This window comes from Glandiceps talaboti, chromosome 11, assembly GCF_964340395.1.
Source record: "Glandiceps talaboti chromosome 11, keGlaTala1.1, whole genome shotgun sequence".
NCBI classification, from domain to species: domain Eukaryota; kingdom Metazoa; phylum Hemichordata; class Enteropneusta; family Spengelidae; genus Glandiceps; species Glandiceps talaboti.
The window spans coordinates 18,687,720-18,712,803 of record NC_135559.1 but is presented as its reverse complement, the minus strand read 5'-3'; the positions used below and the strand labels follow the sequence as shown (position 1 = coordinate 18,712,803).

Here is a 25,084-nt window from a genome sequence, read left to right as displayed (position 1 = left end):
TTGTATGCCTTTATACTTATCTGCGTATTAACAGGGTAAGTTGCCAATAAGATGGATGGCCATAGAATCCCTCCGTGACCATGAGCATACATCTAAGAGTGACGTGTGGTCTTATGGAATTCTACTGTGGGAGCTGGTGACACTTGGTGAGTTAATATATGTCTGAAAAGTGATTCTAAATGCCCGATACCACAATCTTGAAAATGTTCCTTATATGTCCCTTAACCAGTAAATCCAAGCTAACTATTCAATATTGCATGATAAGTGAGAAAAAGGAGTTAAAACTGACGATCAGCGGTGACCTGAGCAGCCATGAATTTACAGTTGTACTGCATATTGTTCTCCCACGAGGGGATTATGACGTCATTATGATGTCAGTTAGTATAGTAAGCAATGACAGATAGTAGCAGTTCTGACTCGCCAGAATTTATCTGAGAGTGATGAATCTTCTCTCAATGACGACTTTACCATGTTCGATAGATTGACTTAGCTTTTTTATGTAGGTGTCGTGTCCTACAATAGCAACAATAGTGAAAATGCAAGTGATTTTGGAGAGTATATCGGGTTCAAGTTCATCGTCGAATTCTATAGTCGATTCGGACCTCGATAAAACTAGACGCTCAACTACTGTTACAAGTCGATATCAAAATTCCTCTGATGATATTGTATTGACTCAAAAAATAATAATTCGAACCAAGCATAACGTTCCAATTGCCGCTTTTTTCCCGTCCCAGAAGTTAATTGTATGCTACTTAAGTGCAGTTACTCGCGGAATGTGCCTCCATGCTCAGACAAATCAAATGAATAGAGTATTAAGAAACAAGAATGTTGTGGTGCTTCATGTCCTGATACACCTTCTGGGAGTTTTCCATGGGTATTGTAGTAGATACTAGTATATTATATTTGAGTTGAAATATGTTTACTTTGTTAAATGAGCTGCTAAAAGGGCGACATGAGTGAGTGGGTTAAAACTTATGCCGTCACAAAGTTATCGAAGTGCTCTGGTCGGCAAATGATAAAAATCAAATTAATAAAAGTCATTGACTGTGGAACATCCCGAAATTACAACTATTTATGTATATCAGTATAGCAGTTTTCATTTACATTTCAAACATAAGGGGACATATAATATATGGAAACTTCAAATTAATACATTTCTGTACTGCCATCCACAGACACAGATAATAGTCAGATAGTGTGGGCAAACATTGTTAAGGTTCGTTTAAGACATGTAGATTGTAGTTTTTTTCTTTACTGGTGTATATTACAACCATCAGCGATACACCTTGTTTTCAGCATGTATTAAATTTCATCGTCAGCTTATCAACCATAATTTTTGCTTGCGTAGTATTACTGTTATTGCATATCTGTCGACTCACTCTATATTGCTCCCCCTATACACATTGCTTCCTTGCACATTCACATATTCTCAGAGAAGGGAAGAAGTTTATGTTTTTGACCGAATACGTTTGGCTAACAATGTTTAGGGTATTTCTCGCCTTTAGATAATAACAAATGAAAAACATCGTATTCCTTATACGTGTAATACTTGTGTGGAATTTACACTTGCAGATTTGCAATAAATATTTGCTTATAGAAATAAAACACAGACATAAGAACAAAGGTTCATAGATTACTCAAATACCCAGAATCGAAACTAAATGGCAACACCTGTGGCCTTGGCAATAGTCCGCCAGCGAACAAAGTCCATAATATTACTATCTTCAATGTGCCCCCCCCCCCCCCCTTGCCGGTTATACATCCAAATAAATAGACATGGGTAAATTATAACTATATACATTTGAATATTATAAATCTAGATTGATTTACATAAATGTATGACCAGATTTATGAAATATTGTGATAAAATAAAACATTGGAGGCGCTTTTAGATTGGCTGATAACATATTGTTATATTTTCGCCTTTTCCACAGGTTCTTCACCTTATGGTCCAATGTCAACTAATCGTGTAATCAATTCAATATATCAAGGATACAGACTAGAGAAACCAGCACACTGCGACAACGAGATGTAAGTTTCCTTAATTTAGTGCACATGTTTTTAGAGCAATAATGGCTAGAACTAATTAGGTTTTGGTAAACATTCCATGAATATTTGTGAGCTATAATTAATTAATGGTGTTCCGTAATTAGTCTTAGACTATTTCTTAAGAAAGCATGCTTCAAATTCAATATAATTTGGTACACGCATTCATGATAACAATCTACATGTGTCTTATAAAGGTTGATAATATACCTTGTCATCTGCATAGATAATGATTTTCAGCAATTAAGCTTTATCTTAAAGTGGCCATGTGGATAAGGATTGGGTATTTAGTTTGTATTTTTCACTTATAAAACAATTGTATCATGGCCTGGCATCCTACTTCAAATATATGCCAAGTCCTTGTCTGTAACTCAATAAATTGAAAAAAAACACTGATAAGTATGTAAATATTTTGTTATTGCACGTACAATAACAAACTTTTTCACATTCTTTTGGGTTTTTTCCAATGTATTGAGTTTCAAATGCAGTCTTTGTAAATGTTATTTCACATTAATTTTTCAAGTAGGAAGCCCTTAACAAATTGTTTCATACATTAGAAATCCAAAATAAATACCCAAATGCTCACATTCACTATTCCTATTTTGCTAGACGACATGTTTGTGAAACGTATTCTGGTTTCAAAACTTTAAAAAAGCGTCTGCAAACACCTTAAAATTCCCTTCGGATTTACTTAGAGAGTTTTCGGGTATTTCCGGTCCCACCTAGACCACGGGATTTTGTGACGTCATAGAGAGATATCGTTAGCAAGCAGGCTATGACAAGCGTAGTCAACAGGTGATTGAAACTCATCAGCATTGTGAAAAAATACATTGCTGGTGGTTGTAACAGACATCAGTAAACAAAAACTACACTCTACATGTCTTATTAACCAACATTTACCGATATTTACTCATACTTTCTGACTAATTGGCAGTGTCTGTGGATATATTAAAATGCAAAAATACTGTGTCCCATATTATGGCAAAATAAATCAAAACAGCTAGACTAGATATACCTAAACACTTATAATGTCGCGTGTTTCACATTCAGTGACTTTTATTTATCTGATTTTTTTATTATTTGCCGATAAGAAGCATCACAATACCATCGACATGAATGACGCCTCGACGGCATATTTTAGCATACTATACTCGTACTTGCTGATGTCGCCTTTTGACAGTGCATTTAGTAACAAAGTAAACATCTTTCATCTCGAATATATATACTAGCTATTAGAATACCATATTATCAGCAATAAAAATTGTAAAGAATTACAAAATTTCATGAGTTTTATGTTCTCATTTATATGACTTTAGCAACTCGTCTGGAAGAAAACTTGTATGGTTTCCCTTGTTAAACAAGCCTATTTAATATTCATTAGAAGAATTTTGTAACAAATCATGGTATTCAAAGTATACAGTTTAGGGAACCAACAAGTCAAATATCACGATGTGTTCATGATATTATATATGATTGGACAATATTGACGTCGGCAATTAAGGTCGTGATCCCAGCACATGTGGTTATCAGAGAAAGCCTGCAACTAGATATTAGCCACGTTTGCTTCGGTCCAATTTCTCAGTGTTTGGTTTGATGTTAGAGACATTATTTCTGTACGAATTTTGCAATATATATAATTGATAAATATCAACACATGTGGATAAATTCAACCCGAATATGCTCTCCGAGTCCATACGTACATATACTACTTCAGCTTTGATCGGTGGAACTATCCTACGTATATATATTGCCGTGACCACCTTAAAACACCTTAAAATGACCTTTTGTCAGTCAGTTCCCTTCGGATTTACTTAGAGAGTTTTCGGGTATTTCCGGTCCCACCTAGACCACGGGATTTTGTGACGTCATAAAGAGCACTCGTTAGCAAGCAGGCTATGACAAGCGTAGCCAACATGTGAACAAAACTCAACAGCATTGTGAAAAAATACATTGCTGGTGGTTGTAATAGACATCAGTAAACAAAAATGTACATGTCTTATTAACCAACATTTACCGATATTTACTCACACTTTCTGACTAATTGGCAGTGTCTGTGGGTATAAATGCTAAAATATGATCTCCCCATATTATGGCAAAATAAATCAAAACAGCTAGACTAGATATATATAAACACTTGTAATGTCGCGTGTTTCACATTCATTGACTTTTATTTATCTGATTTTTTATTATTTGCCGACAAGAAGCATTACGATACGATGGCATATTTTAGCCCAATCATACTCGCGTCGCCTTTTGAACTGCACATCTAACAACAAAGTAAACATATTTCATCTCGAATAAATATACTAGCTATTAGAATACCAATGGGGAACTTCAAGAAGGCGTATCGGGATATGTGCCACAATATATTTGTAATTGTTGGTCCCATAATACACTAATTGATTCGATTTGCGCCGAGCATATGGAAGCACGCTCTGAGTCATTGCATCATGTAAATGGAACTGTGACCGACCTAATTTTTGTTGTCTATATATAAAATGAGAGTGACCTGTAAATTTTTCACAGTTTTCGTTGTGGTCTTGTATTGTCACATGTTTGGCTTGTGAACACAAGTTTACATCTATTATTGTCTAGGGCGTAATACTCTAGTCTGAGTCTGAAACCCATATAAAACCTAAGAAACTCGCATTCGGATCGGACAGAACAGAAGTAGGTCTCATCGACTTGTTGGGGACTCGAATTATTGCATGTTTTTATCACGGTATACAGGTGATTATTATATATCGGTAGAGGGGTAGTGTTGTCAAGTTTTGTGCAGTCACCGCGACCACGGCAGTAAGCTTATAGTTATACTAGGATAGTTTCGCCGATCAAAGCTGAAGCAGTGTATGTACAATGTACGTATGGAATCGGGAGAGCAGAGCGCACATTTATCCACGTGTTGATGTAATCCATATTTATCAATCAGATATATTGTAAAATTCTTCAAGTAGTACAGAAATAATATCTCTAACTTCAAAACAAACCCTGAGAAATTGGACCGGACGTGGCTAAGTATCTAGCTGCAGGCTTTCTTTCATAACCATGTGCTGGGGTCACGACCTTGATTGCCGACGTCAATATTGTCCAATCATATTTAATATCATGAACACATCGCGATATTTGATTTGTTGGTTTCCTAAACTGTATACTTCGAATATCATGATTCATTACAAAATTCTTTTAATGAATATTAAATAGGCTTGTTGCATTAAATTAAGTGATATCGCAACAAGGGAAACCATACAAGTTTTCTTCCAGACGAGTTGCTAAAGTCTTGTAAATGACAGCACTAAACTCACGAAATTTCCTCAATTCTTTACAATTTTATTGCTGATAATATGGCAATCTAATAGCTAGTATATTTATTCAAGATAAATATGTTTACTTTGTTGCTAAATGCGCTGTTCAAAAGGCGACATCAGTGAGTATAGTCGAGTATAGTGGGCTATAATATGCTCTCGACGCCATGTGTGTCGAAGATATTGTAATGCTTCTCCTCGGCAAATAATAAAAAAATCTGATAAATAAATTGAAACACGCGACCAACATTACAAGTGTTTATGTATATCTACACTGTAGTCTAGTCATTTTGATTTATTTTGCCATAATATTGGGAGATAATATTTTAGCATTTATACCTACAGACACTGCCAATTAGTGAGAAAGTGTGAGTTTACTGATGTCTGTTACAACCACTAGCAATGTATTTTTCACAATGCTATTGAGTTTTGTTCACCTAGTGACTACGCTCGTCATAGTCTTAGTGCTAACGTGTACCCCTTATGACGTCATAAAAACCCTCGAAGTAAATCCGAAGGGAAGTGACTGAAAAAAGGTTATTTTAAGGTGTTTGCAGACGCTTTTGAAAAGTTTTAAAACCAGAATGCATTTCACAAACATGTCGTCTAGCAAATTAGCGATAGTGAATCTGAGCATTTTGAATCACCTTTAATGTATTTAATAGGGCGTACACTATTGGCAATGACCGGTATAGTGATGTTATACTTGAATTCAATTATATCCAATTTGTTTTCAACAGCACTTCGTTATAACAATTTTTGTATTGTAAACTGTGCTCTTACTCCTTATCATGTTTTGACCTCTATCTTGATTATTGATGTATTTAAGTGATATCAAAATAAGATCAAATGCATGTTATATTGCTGAGCATATCCTTCATAGTGTCTTATGTAATTATTTAAATGGTTTTTCATAAACAATTGCGGTTTACAATGAAAGTTCTGAACAAGAATATCTTACTATGGTTACTTATTCTCTATCAGATATGAAATCATGTCACTCTGTTGGAAGGAAGAGCCTATTAATAGGCCCTCATTTTCTGATCTGTGTACCAAGGTTGGGAAAATTATGACGGATACATCAAAGGTAAGTGTTCTCATAGCATCAATACAAACACCGCTCACATCGATGGTATGACAGAGCAAATGGATAGGAATCGTAATATCTTGGTATCAGGAATACTAGTATGAAAATCTAATCTCAGGCTGGAATCATTGTGTTGGATTTGTGGACGAAAGCCAGAGAGTTTTCACTCTCTACATGTATGAATTGTAGATCTCTAACAAGAACACTAGCCAGTTGCTTGTAATGAACGGTAACCCTGATTTTATTAATCACTTTCAGGCGTACTTGACGATGAAAGACTTTAAAGAACATGACTATATAAATCTATCAGAAGGTTCAGTGGAAATGGATGAGATATTGTGAGCTAAGCGAATGATAAAGTTGGTAGTAAATACTCTGTGTAACTTTAGCATGACTCAGAAATATTTAACAAGACTAAATCAAGATAAAGTGTGTAAATATATTATTGCAGCTAAAGTCTTCTTACTCCTAGACGAATTTCACACTGTTTGTTCTAAACTTGAATGCTGTGAATTGAAAAGCAGTTTTCTATGCATGATTAATTGCGCTCTGACCTAAACAGATCACTGCTGCCACTGGACTGGACAATCATAAGTATATATAGTAAATGTACTTATCCAAATAAAGTTCCATTCTACCATGTAAACATAAAGACCAATAACTCGCAAATACATCACGGCAATACCTCGATCGTCAATTTCATCCAATGCTCTGGTTTTATTTACTGCACCTCTTAGTCTTGTATTGTTTTCATTTTGCCGTGTATTCCGTTACATACTTACAGTACTCGTGTGATCTCTACTGTTTATGCATTACATGAATATAATTTCAATGCATGAAACAAATTAATACATTTTATGGAATTAAGGAGACTGCACGTTACCTTCTATTGTTTGATTACTAGATTATTATATTTACAACTAGTAGCATGTAATGTCCTTGAAGAACTGCTGATGTGAATGTACTTTGTAATGTTTTCTATTGAAAGTGATACGTAAGGGAGGGATTTATTTCAATAATTGGTTGTCTGTAGGGCTCATAGACACTTCGCTATCCAGACACCATGGTTGTGCGTCTTCCTTTTGTTTCATGTTCTTAGACGCTAGTTTGTATGTATGACATATTATAATTCCAGAGTTATCGTTACATATGACAGCTGGAACTATGCATAATTGTGTTGGTTAAGCCAAAAAATTAAATTATGTGTTTCCGATAAGCCGACCGACCCTGGTTTTTTTTAAAAACGATAACAATATATTTGTCTTCTTGACATTCATGCATGTCTGTTTTCTTTCCCCAGTGATAGCTGTACATCAAACTATCACAGAAGAGCTATTCTGGTCGACATTTTGTTTGTTTTTGGGTCGAAGCAATATTTTTCAAAAATAAAAACAACTGAAAAGGCAATAAAATAAAATAAAATAAAATCCAAACCTACCTACCCTATTTTCTGAGGTCATGATATTGGAAACACACAATTATATTGCCTTATACGAAAGTAACAAAATTGTTGTCTTGTATTGGTAAAACCGATGGTTGAACTGCTCTGAACTGCTGACAAAACGAGCCACTGGTCGTACCGTTCGTTCTCAGTCCAGTGGTAACATTAATTTACAACAGCCTATTGGCAACACTATGTATTATTTTGCAATCTGTACCCCTCGTCTATGGAATGTCTTGCCATCACCGATCCGAGCTGCTTCTTCATTCAACAGTTTTTAAAGCAGTTTGAAAACTTACCTTTTTATAACTAGCCATTTTGTATATTTTACCTTTTTGCATGTGAACCATTTTACTAGTATGTTTTAATATCGGTACAATTTAACAGTTTTAACAGTTTTGTTTTCAGATAGTGTAATTTTTGTTTTCTCGTGTGTCTCTTTCTTTTTCTATTTTTGCTCCAATCAGTTGTACAGCTCATTGAGATTATATTTAATGTAATGTGCTATATAAGAATTAAAGATTATGATTATGATTGAATGTGAGTTGCCTTGACGGCCATTTAAAAATTGCAAATAAAACACCGGGAGTAGCTCATCTTCACATGGGTGTAATGTACAACCAGCTTTGTGTTATATTTAGGAGGGGTGTCTGTTTTATCTCCATGTGTTGTGTGCAGTTACCAAAGCAATTAACAAAACAGTTAAATTTTCAATTACTGCAGCGCAAGATACAAACCAGTAATAGAATTTCATAAGCAAAAGCGGGTCAATAGAAGACATGTTTTTTTCCTGCCAATCAGAGACAACGCCAGCAACATGACACCATCTGATTATTTAGTTGATTATAGAAACACGTCAATCAAACTTCCAACGTGAACGGAATTTTGTTATTGAAAACATCACAGCTCCGGTTAACAGTCGAGGGATGTTCCCTTATTCACTAAACATTGTACTTCCTGTTCAAAGAATACGTCATTCTTTTTTTTTAATCAAACACGTCTTCTGCGCTCAGAGACATATTACTGTGATGTATTGCGTTGTCAATTGATGTCTCAAATATGATGTTACAATCCACTAAAAATCTATAGAATCATCCTTAGCAATAGATACTCATAACATGTTCATTAACCAAAATACAGTACAGGAGAAAATATTATGGAATATACATGGTACTGTACACTGGTACACGGGACAAAGTCAGGCGCTGATTGGATATTCTATTCCTAACAATATCGACGTTGATAAACATTTAAATGGTATCTCAACACCACAAAATTTACTGTTATTTATCCAATTACCGTTTGAGCCTAAAATTCATATTCAAGGCTCGCCTTTAACATTATTGAAATATACAATTGAATTGTGTCTATACTATTAGAATGTATGTGTCCTATGTATCAAACTGTTGGCGAGAAGAGGCAAAATGTGTATTGACACCGCATCAACACTAATGCCTGTGTTGATACCGCAATAGCTACATCAGTTAAAGTCAAAGTAATGTTACGTCATTTGCCAGGATACTTCTCATACATTACGAAGCAGACTACCACATATTGATTCAAGACAGCACCCTCAATATCCAAATAACCCTCAATATTGTATGTGTATTTTCATTCATGTAAAATAAAACAACGTGAAGCCTTGAGAAATTAAGAAGCCAATATTCTTACAAATTGCCAGGACGCCAAGGCTGAAATTTTGAAAAACAATTGTCCGGTTTGAAGTACATGTACAATTTTTGGCAGTACATTTGTTAGAGTAACATCTGGGCCTTCAGAAGACTGGTGTTGTCCCTCTATATTCTCTTACGCACACTCACAGGAGACGGTTTCCATGGTAACATTGACATTATTTTGAAGGATACTAAAACATTAAAAACGCCATATCCCGTGCCCCAGAAATGTTATAAGAATAATTAAATTATGTGTATATATATTTGAGGGGACAGGTAACTCTTAGATTTCATGACCTTTTCGATTCAAGTTCAAAGTCAAATTCAAGGTCATCTTCATTTGTTGGACTTTTATCGAAGCATTCACTAAAACTTTTCTGTATACTTCCATCAGATATGACTGGTAAAGCTGTAAGTCGGTCAGTAAAAAGCCAGACATACAATCTTTCCGAAAAACGTGAAAAAAGGTATATAGGAAGTTGTTTTATAGCAAACAAACTGTTACCAAGACAACGGCTGTAAATATCCCAAATTATACCAAAGTGTTAATACACATGTATACTAACCTGAAAGTGCTATTGACATGATGTAAGTGTTTGTATATAGGGTTTTGGAGACAAGCAATTCACTGATTACATGATTCTTTCAATCCAAGATATCAAGGTCATCATCAAAAAATTAAAGGTCATCTTAATTTTTTGTAATTATTAAAATACCGTCAGAATCTTTTCTATACCTAACATCACACATGATATTTACAGATGAAAATCGCTCAGAAAATAGCAAATCATTTAGTTTTTCAGGATAAAAATAGAGCAAAGTCACATGCGGAGTTGCTTTTATTACAAACTTTTATCAAATTCACCAAAATATGAAAGTACTGACTATCTCATGGTCCCGAAGTGATGCAAGTGTCTATATATTGGTTTTAGGAGACAAGCAACTCGCCTATAACATGATTTTTTTTCGATCAAAAGTCAAGGTCATAGTCTAATTACAAGGACACCGCAATATTTTCGCTTTTTTAATCGAAACATTCACAGGTGTTTTCCCTAACTACCACCAAGACATAATGTGTAAGCCTGCAAATCGGTCTCAAATAGCAATTATATGGCCTTTCAGAACATTTGTAGCAAAAGCATATTTTGGCTTTGCTTCGTAACAAAATTCTGTTCCCAAGACAACTTGTATCGAGATCTGTGATTATGAAAATACTTAATATCTCATGGTCCCGAAGTGCCATAGATATGATGGCATGGCAGTGTCCATATATAGGTTTTAGAGGATGGGCAACTCACTTGAAGTTATCACATGGTCTTTTCGATCCAAGATCAAGGTCATAGTCTAATTACAAGGTCGCCTCAATTTTTCACATAGTAGTTGTTTGCTATAAACTACTGCAAACATGACCTATTTTTGTTGAGGGCTTTGTGTGGGAATGAATGCCAACCCTTCACCAAGTGCTTTTACTTTATATTAAACCTATTCCATTAACTGATAAGACGACATGTTTTTTGATAATTTCGATATTCATGGGAGAGATTAATTTGAAATTATCAGTATTTTCAAATTCCTTGGTATTCAACTTTCACATCGCCTGTCTTGCCGCATGGCAAACAATACTGAATACCTTGTAGAGAAAGTACAACAGTGACGTTATTTTGGAATGAAATTTGGAAAGAGTCGTGGTTTTATTTTAGTCAATTTTTACCGCACTGTCTGTCATAGAGAGTATTACAACGTATGCCATCACCATCTGGTCTAACAACATCACCAACGATGAGTTGAATGAACTTGAGGGAGTTGTCCGGTCAGCACAGAGATTAATCTGTACAGAATTACCATCCTTACAATCAATCCAGATCCATCCGTTAAGCTATATCAATTCATTAAGGATTCCGGTCATTGTTTGAACTGTTAGCCTCGGGTAGGTGGTACAGGAGTGCCAAATCGAAATCAGAACGTTTTAGAAAGAGCTTTTAACCATCTGCGATTCTCGCATTTTTAAACCAGTCCTAGGATAGTTTACCATTTGTTTTGGTTTCAAGTTATTGTTCTCCGTATTTATATCTTGTTAACGTCATGTGTATATTAAATCGTTTGATGTGTTACATTAATTGTATCTCTTGCTTTACATTTCACTTGCATCTTCTTTCCAATGTTTTATTCAATTGTTATTTTCTTTCCAATCTTCAGTTTTCAGTTTTATTCCCCTCTTTTTTATGAGCGCACGTGAAAAGCCAATTTCCAATGCATTTTATGGAAATGGCAATATATTAGAAGTTTTTTAAAATGTTATTAAAAGTTATATATTATTGTATAAAAATAATAATAATATTATTGATTTTGTTTTGTTCCATCAAGCAACCTTCTCTGAATCGTTTTGATAATTCTGTCTGTTGTGTTTAGTAGATTTCTTCCCTTGCAGTAATAAGTCGTTTCTGAGATATGTTTTCTTTTTATTTACCCATACTGGGTGATTAATTTCAAGTTTAGTTGTGATTCCTCTTCTACGTTGAGTTTGTAGCCGTTTACAACGATATCTGATAGGATTCGTCATGTTTCTTCCTAAGGGGTAATGTGTCAGTACTAAACATTTTCATATTACTGTATACACCCCCCCCCCCCATGAAACGCCTGCCCCCAGGTTTGACTTTGACCTTATACGTAAAATATCATGTAATCAATGTGTAGCCCATCCCTCAAAACCAATGTAATGACAATTGCATCATACCCATAGCTCTTTCAGACACCAAGATATACAGCATTAAAATATTCCAAAATTATTCAAGATATCAAATCAGTTGACGACCTAACATCATTTTGTTGACCTGATAATTTCATTTGTGTAATTTGAAAGCAACTTCCAATATATTTATTTCATAATCTTTCCGTTGTGACCTCTTTGTAGCATATCATTAATTGTAATTATTGTAATGTTTCGGTGATTTGTTGATAAAAACTGAAAAATTAAGATGATCTTGAATTTTGACTATGACTTTGACCTTGGATCAAAAAGATCGTGATTTCAGTGTGTTGCCCATCCCCCAAAACCCATGTACATACACTTCCGTTATATCTATAGTACTTGGGGACCTTGAGATATTCAATATTGTCATATTTTTCCTAATTATGGATCTTGATAGCAGTTGTCTTGGTAACGCGATTTTGTAATAAAGCATCTCCAAATAGGCTTTCACTGTATTTTTCCTGAAAGACTATATCATTTGCTATCCTGTGAAAGATTTTCAGCAATAACCACTATGCCTAACGTTAGTTATATAAAACTTTCCGCCAGAGTTTTAATAAAAATATAGAAAAAATAAGATGACCTTGAATTTTAACTATCACTTTGACCTTTGATCAGAAAGGTCATATGATCAATGAGTTGCCCGTCTCCCCCAAAAATATATACACATACATTCATTATGATTATAGCATTTCTGGAGCTCGATATATGACGTTTTTTAATGTTTAGCATCCTTCTAAATAATGTCACTGTTACCGTGGAAACTGCCTCCTGTGAGTTTGCGCAAAAGAATCCAGAGGGGCAACATCACCTTTCTGAAGGCCCAGATATTACACTAACCAAACATGATGTCAAAAATTGTACTTCAAACCATGTAAGGTAACTCCTGTTTTAAGCCACTTTTTGGACCTTGGCGTCCTGACTAAAAGAGGTATTTAACATTAAGAAATAAACGTTGATTAGATGGATCAGGTTTAAAACAATGATCAATGGTCATGTGCTTTGATAATCAAATTCAAGCCTTTTATTCACAAAAATATCATTAGGAAAGTTAGACAAAAGGCGGATGACAAAATACTCCGAATGGAAATGCCTTGAGTCTTCACTCGGCATATCTGGGCATACATAATTATGGAAATGCGGCATCCACAATCTAATCATCACGTGGTAACAAAGGAGTATACTAAAGTTCATTAAGACCAGCCCAATAATTGTTGCGCCATCGTGTATGCCCAAGGACGGGTGGATAGATACAAATTTGATCATTCATTTCATTACTTCGGTATCAATGGTACAATGTTAACTGATTACAATAACAGTGGGATCTAGTGTCACTGGAAAGTGGCGCTTTCATGTACTGATCTAACAGAAGAATATGAGGTTGAACTACAGAGCGGTAAAATTCTATTAATGATATCAGTCACTTTTTTGTCGCATCGCCTTATTCAAGTCACCTGACAGGATAACAATTTCATTGTTCTTTCTTTCTATCTTTTTTATTTGTCATTAGTGTCATTTGATAAAATTTCATTACTTTCCACTTCGTGTGTTATTCTTGACTGTGCTTTTGATAATGACAGTAACACTTGCAAACTAGAAACTCGCAAAAGTCAAATATAGTTTGTGTTCTTCAAGATATATCTATGGGTGGAAGTCTGTGTGTCTGTCTGTCTGTCTGTCTGTGTCATCTTTTTCTCCATAACGGCTTACTCAATTCAAATGAAATTTTGAAGACGTATTCCGTAGGGTAATGGCAAGACTTGATTAGGTTTTGGTAAAAATCCCGTGAATATTAATGAGCAATTTACGTAATTAATGATTTTCGGTAATTAGGCTATATCTCAAGAATGAACGCTTTAAATTCATTATAACTTGGTACACACATTTGCGATACCACAGCACACCTGTCCTGAAAATATTACTAATGTAGCTCATAGTTTTAATAAGTTATTGGCATATTTTTGATTTGCCACAAAAAAGAAAAAAAAATAGTTTCTTGTCAGGAAATGTTGTCTAAAGTGGTGCGACTTTATCACCATTTTCTAAAACACGACTGGCTCAATTGAAACGAAATTTATTGCATGTGTTCTGTAGGGTAGTGATAAGAACTGATTAGGTTTCGGTAAGCATCCCAAGAATATTAACGAGAAATTTACATAATAAATGGTTTTCGGTAATTAGGCTATAGCTCAAGAATGCACACTTCAAATTCAATATAATTTGATACATGCATTTGCGATACCAAAACGCACTTGTCCTGAAAATATTATTGATGTAGCTTTTAGTGTTAATAAATTATTGGCATATTTTTGTAGGCCATTAAAAAATTTTTACATTCTCAACAAATGTTACAGTTCATGTTGTGGTTGGCCAGGAGATCACTAACAGCAATGAGCAAATAGCAATCAATGAGAAAAAATAACTTATTACATATGTTCTGTTGTATTCCAACAATTGTCTGTAGGAACGACAATCTCAACACTTTGCCCTTACGGAAGACATTCAGTTTACACCTGGTGTGTCCATAGTTTAATAGGATGACATGTTATTATCAATGAATGATGATAATGAGAGCAATTGAAACATCGCGGCGACATTCAAAGAGATAACGTTCGATATATCTATATGAGATAATTTGTTGGCAGTCGGAACAAACTCCAATGATAAGGTAGGCCCAGAGACGTACCTGTGGTGTCAAATGTGGAACACCTGTTTTAATAGCAAGTACTAGTATCATACTGGCTACCAACACAGCTATTAGAAACCCTAAATGTAAAATCAAACATATTTCCAGAAATGTGTTGACGAACCACTGAAACAACATCTTGAAACGTTGAAATTTTACAAAATTCTATACTAATGTTAGATTTTCTAATCAATAAGATGGTGGTCAATAAGATGTCACACATCAACGTGACTGATAACAGTGTACCAAAGGAAGGATAAATTGATAATTGAACGAAGACTTCGACGAATGATGGGTTACAAGATTATCTCAAAAAAATGTCAGACATTGACAAATCGTTGGATCGCATGCTATTCCCATTATGCATTGATATCAGTTGTTTTTTTTAGATTCGTACATTTCATGACTCCTGACCAGTTGCAATCATTCATGTGATACAAGGAATGGCATTTGAATACTTCGACAATCTTGACATCGATTGAAACTAAACATTGTGTGTTCATTATTCAAAAGTTGCGATTGCATGATTTGCTGACACGGCTATTTTGTGTACCCCAATATTGAATCTGTACACGTGCAACAAGAAACACCAGAAACCGCTCCTACTTCACATGCATGTAACGTACACAGTAGTAAATTATTAGCGTAATAGTAAGAATGAGTTTAGAGCAAAAAAGAAACATCTTTAATATTGTTTAACCCGTATATTTATGAAGAGTACACTTTAATTTTGTGAACGTATTTAATAGATTCGATTGCAAGACAAACTTAAAGGATTTATATCAGATATCGACTGCTGCAGTCTATACTTGATAAGAAAAATTAGAATATTTGTGAGGCACTCCACAACCACCGCATCCCTATCCTTACATATAAATACTTTTTTTAGAGTGCTCTCAACTATACAATGCATAAATTATGCAAAATAAACTCTCCTTACACTGTTTTGTTATGAATTTATAATTTCGATTTCACTCAAGGGTAAATAATGTCTTCCCGTTAGTGTGTCGACTTCGAGTATAGTGATTGCCGTCTACACTAATGGCAACTGGGAATGTTATCTATTGTTATAAAGAAATAAGAAATTTAAGAAATGGCCCGCGTATCACATTGGTGACGCTAATTAATAAATAATAATATTATGTTGTTTTGTTTAAGTGTAATTAAGTCTTTTCTTACAACAAAGGAGTCAAATAAGTTTATTTTTTGGACACACCTGAGCTGAGACAGCGGCCAGGAACGAGGCTTTGCCATCCGAGCACCATCTAGCTATTGAAATATGTCAAGTTGTTATACTAAATATTCGGTTTTACCATCGCTACATTTAACTAACTGTCAGTTTTAAAGATAACTGTCAGTTTTCAAGAATGCATGCTTCAAATTCATTATAACTTGGTACACACATTTGCGATACCACAGCACACCTGTCCTGAAAATATTACTAATGTAGCTCATAGTTTTAATAAGTTATTGGCATATTTTTGATTTGCCACAAAAAAGAAAAAAAAATAGTTTCTTGTCAGGAAATGTTGTCTAAAGTGGTGCGACTTTATCACCATTTTCTAAAACACGACTGGCTCAATTGAAACGAAATTTATTGCATGTGTTCTGTAGGGTAGTGATAAGAACTGATTAGGTTTCGGTAAGCATCCCAAGAATATTAACGAGAAATTTACATAATAAATGGTTTTCGGTAATTAGGCTATAGCTCAAGAATGCACACTTCAAATTCAATATAATTTGATACATGCATTTGCGATACCAAAACGCACTTGTCCTGAAAATATTATTGATGTAGCTTTTAGTGTTAATAAATTATTGGCATATTTTTGTAGGCCATTAAAAATTTTTTACATTCTCAACAAATGTTACAGTTCATGTTGTGGTTGGCCAGGAGATCACTAACAGCAATGAGCAAATAGCAATCAATGAGAAAAAATAACTTATTACATATGTTCTGTTGTATTCCAACAATTGTCTGTAGGAACGACAATCTCAACACTTTGCCCTTACGGAAGACATTCAGTTTACATCTGGTGTGTCCATAGTTTAATAGGATGACATGTTATTATCAATGAATGATGATAATGAGAGCAATTGAAACATCGCGGCGACATTCAAAGAGATAACGTTCGATATATCTATATGAGATAATTTGTTGGCAGTCGGAACAAACTCCAATGATAAGGTAGGCCCAGAGACGTACCTGTGGTGTCAAATGTGGAACACCTGTTTTAATAGCAAGTACTAGTATCATACTGGCTACCAACACAGCTATTAGAAACCCTAAATGTAAAATCAAACATATTTCCAGAAATGTGTTGACGAACCACTGAAACAACATCTTGAAACGTTGAAATTTTACAAAATTCTATACTAATGTTAGATTTTCTAATCAATAAGATGGTGGTCAATAAGATGTCACACATCAACGTGACTGATAACAGTGTACCAAAGGAAGGATAAATTGATAATTGAACGAAGACTTCGACGAATGATGGGTTACAAGATTATCTCAAAAAAATGTCAGACATTGACAAATCGTTGGATCGCATGCTATTCCCATTATGCATTGATATCAGTTGTTTTTTTTAGATTCGTACATTTCATGACTCCTGACCAGTTGCAATCATTCATGTGATACAAGGAATGGCATTTGAATACTTCGACAATCTTGACATCGATTGAAACTAAACATTGTGTGTTCATTATTCAAAAGTTGCGATTGCATGATTTGCTGACACGGCTATTTTGTGTACCCCAATATTGAATCTGTACACGTGCAACAAGAAACGCCAGAAACCGCTCCTACTTCACATGCATGTAACGTACACAGTAGTAAATTATTAGCGTAATAGTAAGAATGAGTTTAGAGCAAAAAAGAAACATCTTTAATATTGTTTAACCCGTATATTTATGAAGAGTACACTTTAATTTTGTGAACGTATTTAATAGATTCGATTGCAAGACAAACTTAAAGGATTTATATCAGATATCGACTGCTGCAGTCTATACTTGATAAGAAAAATTAGAATATTTGTGAGGCACTCCACAACCACCGCATCCCTATCCTTACATATAAATACTTTTTTTAGAGTGCTCTCAACTATACAATGCATAAATTATGCAAAATAAACTCTCCTTACACTGTTTTGTTATGAATTTATAATTTCGATTTCACTCAAGGGTAAATAATGTCTTCCCGTTAGTGTGTCGACTTCGAGTATAGTAATTGCCGTCTACACTAATGGCAACTGGGAATGTTATCTATTGTTATAAAGAAATAAGAAATTTAAGAAATGGCCCGCGTATCACATTGGTGACGCTAATTAATAAATAATAATATTATGTTGTTTTGTTTAAGTGTAATTAAGTCTTTTCTTACAACAAAGGAGTCAAATAAGTTTATTTTTTGGACACACCTGAGCTGAGACAGCGGCCAGGAACGAGGCTTTGCCATCCGAGCACCATCTAGCTATTGAAATATGTCAAGTTGTTATACTAAATATTCGGTTTTACCATCGCTACATTTAACTAACTGTCAGTTTTAAAGATATGTCCATCGAGATTGTTTGGATCTGGTGTTTTGTTCGCGTGTATTCCTTTGCGCCCTATATTAATATGTTCTTCAGGGAACACGAAAGCCTGTTCATCTACAGAACGCTTATTTAAAAAATCTGTATCATCAAAATGGGCATAGAATCGATTCAAATCCAATGTCACCGCAAGTGGATAGTGACCAACGTGTTAGGCCTACCGGAACTCAGTCATTTCAGTTACTCCACATCCCTGCTATTGAAATGGAGTGGTCCGAAGATAGACATTTTTTTACCAAGATCCTATATTGATTATTTTCAATTTTTCTTTTGGCCAAGATCCGATATTAATTATTTTCGAAAAATTGTTTTAAAAAATTTTAAAAAAATAAAAACCTTGAAAAAAATATATTTTGACTTTCAATTATATTTCATCCTTAAACATATTCCTGGTTTGACGACACATGTCAAACTTAATTACCTCGAGTTGAATTGAAACAGAAGAAGACACATGTCTCGTTTGTCTTTAAAAATATCACACCTGACATAAGAAGGGTTGAAGAATCAAAATGGACACCAGGCAATCGGCGTGCATCTCATTTATGTGTGTGGTGTTAAGTAGTAAACTAGAATTAGCTAATGCGGTGATAGGGATTTTTCAATTTTCTCTTATATTCAAGACAGATGTTGGCTTAAACATATATTCTCAAGAATACTATTGTTCAATATATTTTGTTTAAAAACAATTAATAACTTTTTAGTGAGTTACATTGACAACAATGTCGATCACCCATTTCAATCAAATACGTTATAATCATTATAATCACATGTGGACAGCCTTTCGACAACCTTTCTTAAGAAACAAAATTACATTATCCATGACGACATCGTTAATTCCGTATTGGCTAAATTCAATATGTTAAATAGGTGTTACTTTGGCCTGTGTAAGAAATCGATTTGTAGAGTCATAGTAACAAATGGTGATTCACAGGTTAAAGGTTTAATACCCACATATCCATGATTTTCCCACAACAAGATTGCAGTTATCGATCACCGTTCATCGGGGCAACACGTTTTAAGCTATGTCTAAGATGTTCATTTAAACTGTACATAGATGACATACAGCAGCGTGCGTGATTGTGTGATATATTTCACGAGAATAACGATCATGAGTACGCTACCTATGATGTTCACTCGGTACTGTCGTTCAAAGTAAATGTAAAACTCACGTGCGGCTTTGCAGCACATTTACAGCAATTCCAAGTGTGGGGATAGTATCTCCGTCATACGCAGGATGTATAAATCCATAGTGAACGTACTGGGGACGTTTTAGATCCACATATAAAGGATTTACTAAATGGAGACCTGTACTTGTCTCAATCCACGCCATATTTGCAAACATGCAAGCTTATATCAGTTTAATATGTAATCTATAATTTGAATCATCAACACTTATACTAATAGGCACGTACGAAAGAAATACAGTGTACATGTTTATGATCACAAACAGGTTTTGTGAATTCGTCGACTGTATTGGTATTTTCAAACAACCTTTTTTGTTGGTTTTAGTGTTAAACAATTAATATCAATTAAAATTAGTATTAGGGAAAGGCGGAGCAGAATACTCGGCAGAGAAGCTGAGGAGAGAATTTGAGGTACGAAAAAAAATAGGATGTGGAGGGGGCGTTGAAAATTCTGATGGTACATACAATTTTAGAATATGTGGGGTAGGTAGATTTTTTATTTTGTTATTTTTTAAAATATTTTTTTCATATGCGAGTGTCTTGTTCAGGTGGTTTTCAGTTGTTTTCCATATGGTCTTTGTGTTATTAGTCTCTTCCCATCAGATGTACAGCCATTACAGATTGGAAGAACAGTTTTATATTGTCTTTTTAAGTTGATATCAGTTACTGCATCCACTATTTCTTGCAAGACTTTTTTATTATTTTTTACTCGAATAGGTAAATAAAAAGTTTAGGGTCGGTGTGAAAAACCAGGTGGGGTCAGGTAACCAGAACCAAACAGTTTTCTTTATTAGGCCTAAGTTTTTTGTCTAAATGTAAATAGTGTGAGGCGGACGATTGTCATGTGTCTTCTGCGCTCAGAGACATATTACTGTCATGTATTGCGTTGTCAATTGATGTCTCAAATATGATGTTACAATCCACTAAAAATGTATGATATGATATGATATGATATGTGTTTTATTGTCATATATATACTGATACATATATAATGAAATGTGCATTGATTTTGCGTGTAATGAAAAATTTACAAAAACAATATTCTGTAGAGGACTCCTAACACGAAATTGATGCGTCAATAGAGAACTTAAATTGATTCATTAAGAGTGCGGACTGCAGTTGGGTAAAAGCTAAACAATGTGCGATTAGAACCTGATTTGATCGAACGGTACCGCTCGCCTGAGCGCATAAGTTGGAATAAATTACGTGCTGGATGGAAATCGTCTTTTACAATTGACTGAGCTCTTTTCTTTACTTGAGCGTTGTACAACTCATTAAGAAAAGGAAGTTGACATCCAATGATGCTACTGGCAGTGTTAACGATTCGATTGAGACGTTTCCGGTCATCAACTGTGGCATTGCCCCACCAAACGATGATTGACAGTGTCAGGACACTCTCAATCACCGCTCGGTAGAACTTAATCAACAGTCCCTGGCTGACACGGAAACTTCTCAATCGTCTTAAGAAGAACAGTCTTTTCTGTGCTTTCTTCACAATATGATCAGTATTGATTTCCCATTTCAGATCGGCTGAGAGGTAAACACCGAGAAACTTAAAATACTGCACTATTTCAACCTCTGAGTTGTTGATGACTAGAGGAACGATATCAGATGGATTCCTTCGAAAGTCCACAATAATCTCTTTGGTCTTTTTGACATTCAGTTCAAGATTGTTTTCAGAGCACCATGTTATGATAGTGTTCACTTCATTACGATATGATGTTTCATCGTTTTTTATTAATCCGCCGACGGTGGTGTCATCAGCAAATTTGATGATAAAATTATTATCAGACACAGTAACGCAATCATGGGTAAATAATGAGTATAACATAGAATCATCCTTAGCAATAGATACTCATAACATGTTCATTAACCAAAATACAGTACAGGAGAGAATAGTATCGGCTATACATAGTACAGTATACTGATACACGGGACAAAGTCAGGCGCTGATTGGATATTCTTTTCCTAACAATATCGACGTTGATAAACATTTAAATGGTATCTCAACACCACAAAATTTACTGTTATTTATCCAATTACCGTTTGAGCCTAAAATTCATATTCAAGTCTCGCCTTTAACATTATTGAAATATACAATTGAATTGTGTCTATACTATTAGAATGTATGTGTCCTATGTATCAAACTGTTGGCGAGAAGAGGCAAAATGTGTATTGACACCGCATCAACACTAATGCCTGTGTTGATACCGCAATAGCTACATCAGTTAAAGTCAAAGTAATGTTACGTCATTTGCCAGGATACTTCTCATACACTTCGAAGCAGACTACCACACATTGATTCAAGACAGCACCCTCAATATCCAAATAACCCTCAATATTGTATGTGTATTTTCATTCATGTAAAACAAAACAACGTGAAGCCTTGAGAAATTAAGAAGCCAATATTCTTACAAATTGCCAGGGCGCCAAGGCTGAAATTTTGAAAAAGAATTGTCCGGTTTGAAGTACATGTACAATTTTTGGCAGTACATTTGTTAGAGTAACATCTGGGACTTCAGAAAACTGATGTTGCCCCTCTATATTCTCTTACGTACACTCACAGGAGACGGTTTCCATGGTAACATTGACATTATTTTGAAGGATGCTAAAACATTAAAAACGCCATATCCTGTGTCCCAGAAATGTTATAATCATAATTAAATTATGTGTATATATATTTGAGGGGACAGGTAATTCTTAGATTTCATGACCTTTTCAATTCAAGGTCAAAGTCAAATTCAAGGTCATCTTCATTTGTTGGACTTTTATCGAAGCATTCACTAAAACGTTTCTGTATACTTCCATCAGATATGACTGGTAAAGCTGTAAGTCGGTCAGAAAAAAGCCAGAAATACAATCTTTCCGAAAAACGTGAAAAAGGGTATATAGGAAGTTGTTTTATAGCAAACAAACTGTTACCAAGACAACTGCTGTAAATACTCCCAATTATACCAAAGTGTTAATACACATATATACTAACCTGAAAGTGCTATTGACATGATGTAAGTGTTTGTATATAGGGTTTTGGAGACAAGCAATTCACTGATTACATGATTCTTTCAATCCAAGATATCAAGGTCATCGTTAAAAAATTAAAGGTCATCTTAATGTTTTGTAATTATTAAAATACCGTCAGAATCTTTTCTATACCTAACATCACACATGATATTTACAGATGAAAATCGCTCAGAAAATAGCAAATCAGGATAAAAATAGAGCAAAGTCACATGCGGAGTTGCTTTTATTACAAACTTTTATCAAGATCACCAAAATATGAAAGTACTGAATATCACATGGTCCCGAAGTGCTACAGATGTGACGCAAGTGTCTATATATTGGTTTTAGGAGACAAGCAACTCGCCTATAACATGATTTTTTTCGATCAAAAGTCAAGGTCATAGTCTAATTACAAGGACACCGCAATATTTTCGCTTTTTTAATCGAAACATTCACAGGTGTTTTCCCTAACTACCACCAAGACATAATGTGTAAGCCTGCAAATCGGTCTCAAATAGCAAATTATATGGCCTTTCAGAACATTTGTAGCAAAAGCATATTTTGGCTTTGCTTCGTAACAAAATTCTGTTCCCAAGACAACTTGTATCGAGATCTGTGATTATGAAAATACTTAATATCGCATGGTCCCGAAGTGCCATAGATATGATGGCATGGCAGTGTCCATATATAGGTTTTAGAGGATGGGCAACTCACTTGAAGTTATCACATGGTCTTTTCGATCCAAGATCAAGGTCATAGTCTAATTACAAGGTCGCCTCAATTTTTCACTTTTATCGAAACACCCATAGTAGTTGTTTGCTATAAACTACTGCAAACATGACCTATTTTAGTTGAGGGCTTTGTGTGGGAATGAATGCCAACCCTTTACCAAGTGCTTTTACTTTATATTAAACCTATTCCATTAACTGATAAGACGACATGTTTTTTGATAATTTCGATATTCATGGGAGAGATTAATTTGAAATTATCAGTATTTTCAAATTCCTTGGTATTCAACTTTCACATCGCCTGTCTTGCCGCATGGCAAAACAATACTGAATACCTTGTAGAGCAAGTACAACAGTGACGTTATTTTGGAATGAAATTTGGAAAGAGTCGTGGTTGTATTTTAGTCATTTTTTTACCGCACAGTCTGTCATAGAGAGTATTATAACGTGTGCCATCACCTTCTGGTCTAACAACATCACCAACGATGAGTTGAATGAACTTGAGGGAGTCGTCCGGTCAGCATAGAGATTAATCGGTACAGAATTACCATCCTTACAATCAATCCAGATCCATCCGTTAAGCTATATCAATTCATTAAGGATTCCGGTCATTGTTTGAACTGTTAGCCTCGGGTAGGTGGTACAGGAGTGCCAAATCGAAATCAGAACGTTTTAGAAAGAGCTTTTAACCATCTGCGATTCTCGCATTTTAAACCAGTCCTAGGATAGTTTACCATTTGTTTTGGTTTCATGTTATTTGTCTCCGTATTTATATCTTGTTAGCGTCATGTGTATATTAAATCGTCTGATGTGTTACATTAATTGTATCTCTTGCTTTACATTTCACTTGCATCTTCTTTCCAATGTTTTATTCAATTGTTATTTTCTTTCCAATCTCCAGTTTTCAATTTTATTCCCCTCTTTTTATGATCGCACGTGAAAAGGCAATTTCCAATGCATTTTATGGCAATGGCAATATATTAGAAGTTTTTTAAAAAGTTATTAAAAGTTATGTATTATCATATAATATTATTATTGATTTTGTTTTGTTCCATCAAGCAAATTTCTTAGAATCTTTTTGATAATTCTGTCTGTTGTGTTTAGTAGATTTCTTCCCTTACAGTAATAATTCGTTTCTGAGATATGTTTTTCTCTTTATTTACCCATACTGGGTGATTTAATTTCAAGTTTAGTTGTGATTCCTCTTCTACGTTGAGTTTGCAGCCGTTTAAGCAACGATATCTGATAGGATTCGTCATGTTTTTTCCTCAGGGGTAATGTGCCAGTACTTAACATTTTCATATTACTGTATACCCCGCCCCCCATGAAACGCCTGCCCTCAGGTTTGACTTTGACCTTATACGTAACATATCACGTAAACAATGTGTAGCCCATCCCTCAAAACCAATGTAAGGACAATTGCATCATACTCATAGCTCTTCCAGACACCGAGATATACAGCATTAAAATATTCCAGAATTATTCAAGATATCAAATCAGTTGACAACCTAACATCATTTTGTTGACCTGATAATTTCATTTATGTAATTTCAAAGCAACATCCAATATATTTATTTCATAATCTTTCTGTT

At 34.7% G+C, this 25,084-nt stretch overlaps 1 protein-coding gene across 1 annotated transcript; it reads right to left on the bottom strand.

Moving 5' to 3' along the window:
- Positions 1 to 9,839: 9,839 nt before the first annotated feature.
- Positions 9,840 to 24,751, bottom strand: LOC144442103 (uncharacterized). The gene is made up of 3 exons (XM_078131373.1): positions 24,614 to 24,751; positions 20,971 to 21,604; positions 9,840 to 9,958 (listed from the first exon to the last, which is right to left on the bottom strand). The coding sequence occupies exons 1-3, from the start codon at positions 24,749 to 24,751 to the stop codon at positions 9,840 to 9,842; spliced, it is 891 nt and encodes a 296-aa protein (XP_077987499.1).
- Positions 24,752 to 25,084: the final 333 nt, after the last annotated feature.

Excerpts from the sequence above, each read along its gene's own strand:
- LOC144442103 (XM_078131373.1), bottom strand. The coding sequence starts at position 24,751 with ATGACGAATCCTATCAGATATCGTTGCTTAAACGGCTGCAAACTCAAC. Across the intron at positions 21,605-24,613 it reads CTCAGAAACGAATTATTACT|GATGATTCTATGTTATACTC; the intron begins GTAAGGGAAGAA and ends TCTATTGCTAAG. Across the intron at positions 9,959-20,970 it reads AGACGATTTCCATCCAGCAC|CTTTACCAGTCATATCTGAT; the intron begins GTAATTTATTCC and ends ACCGACTTACAG.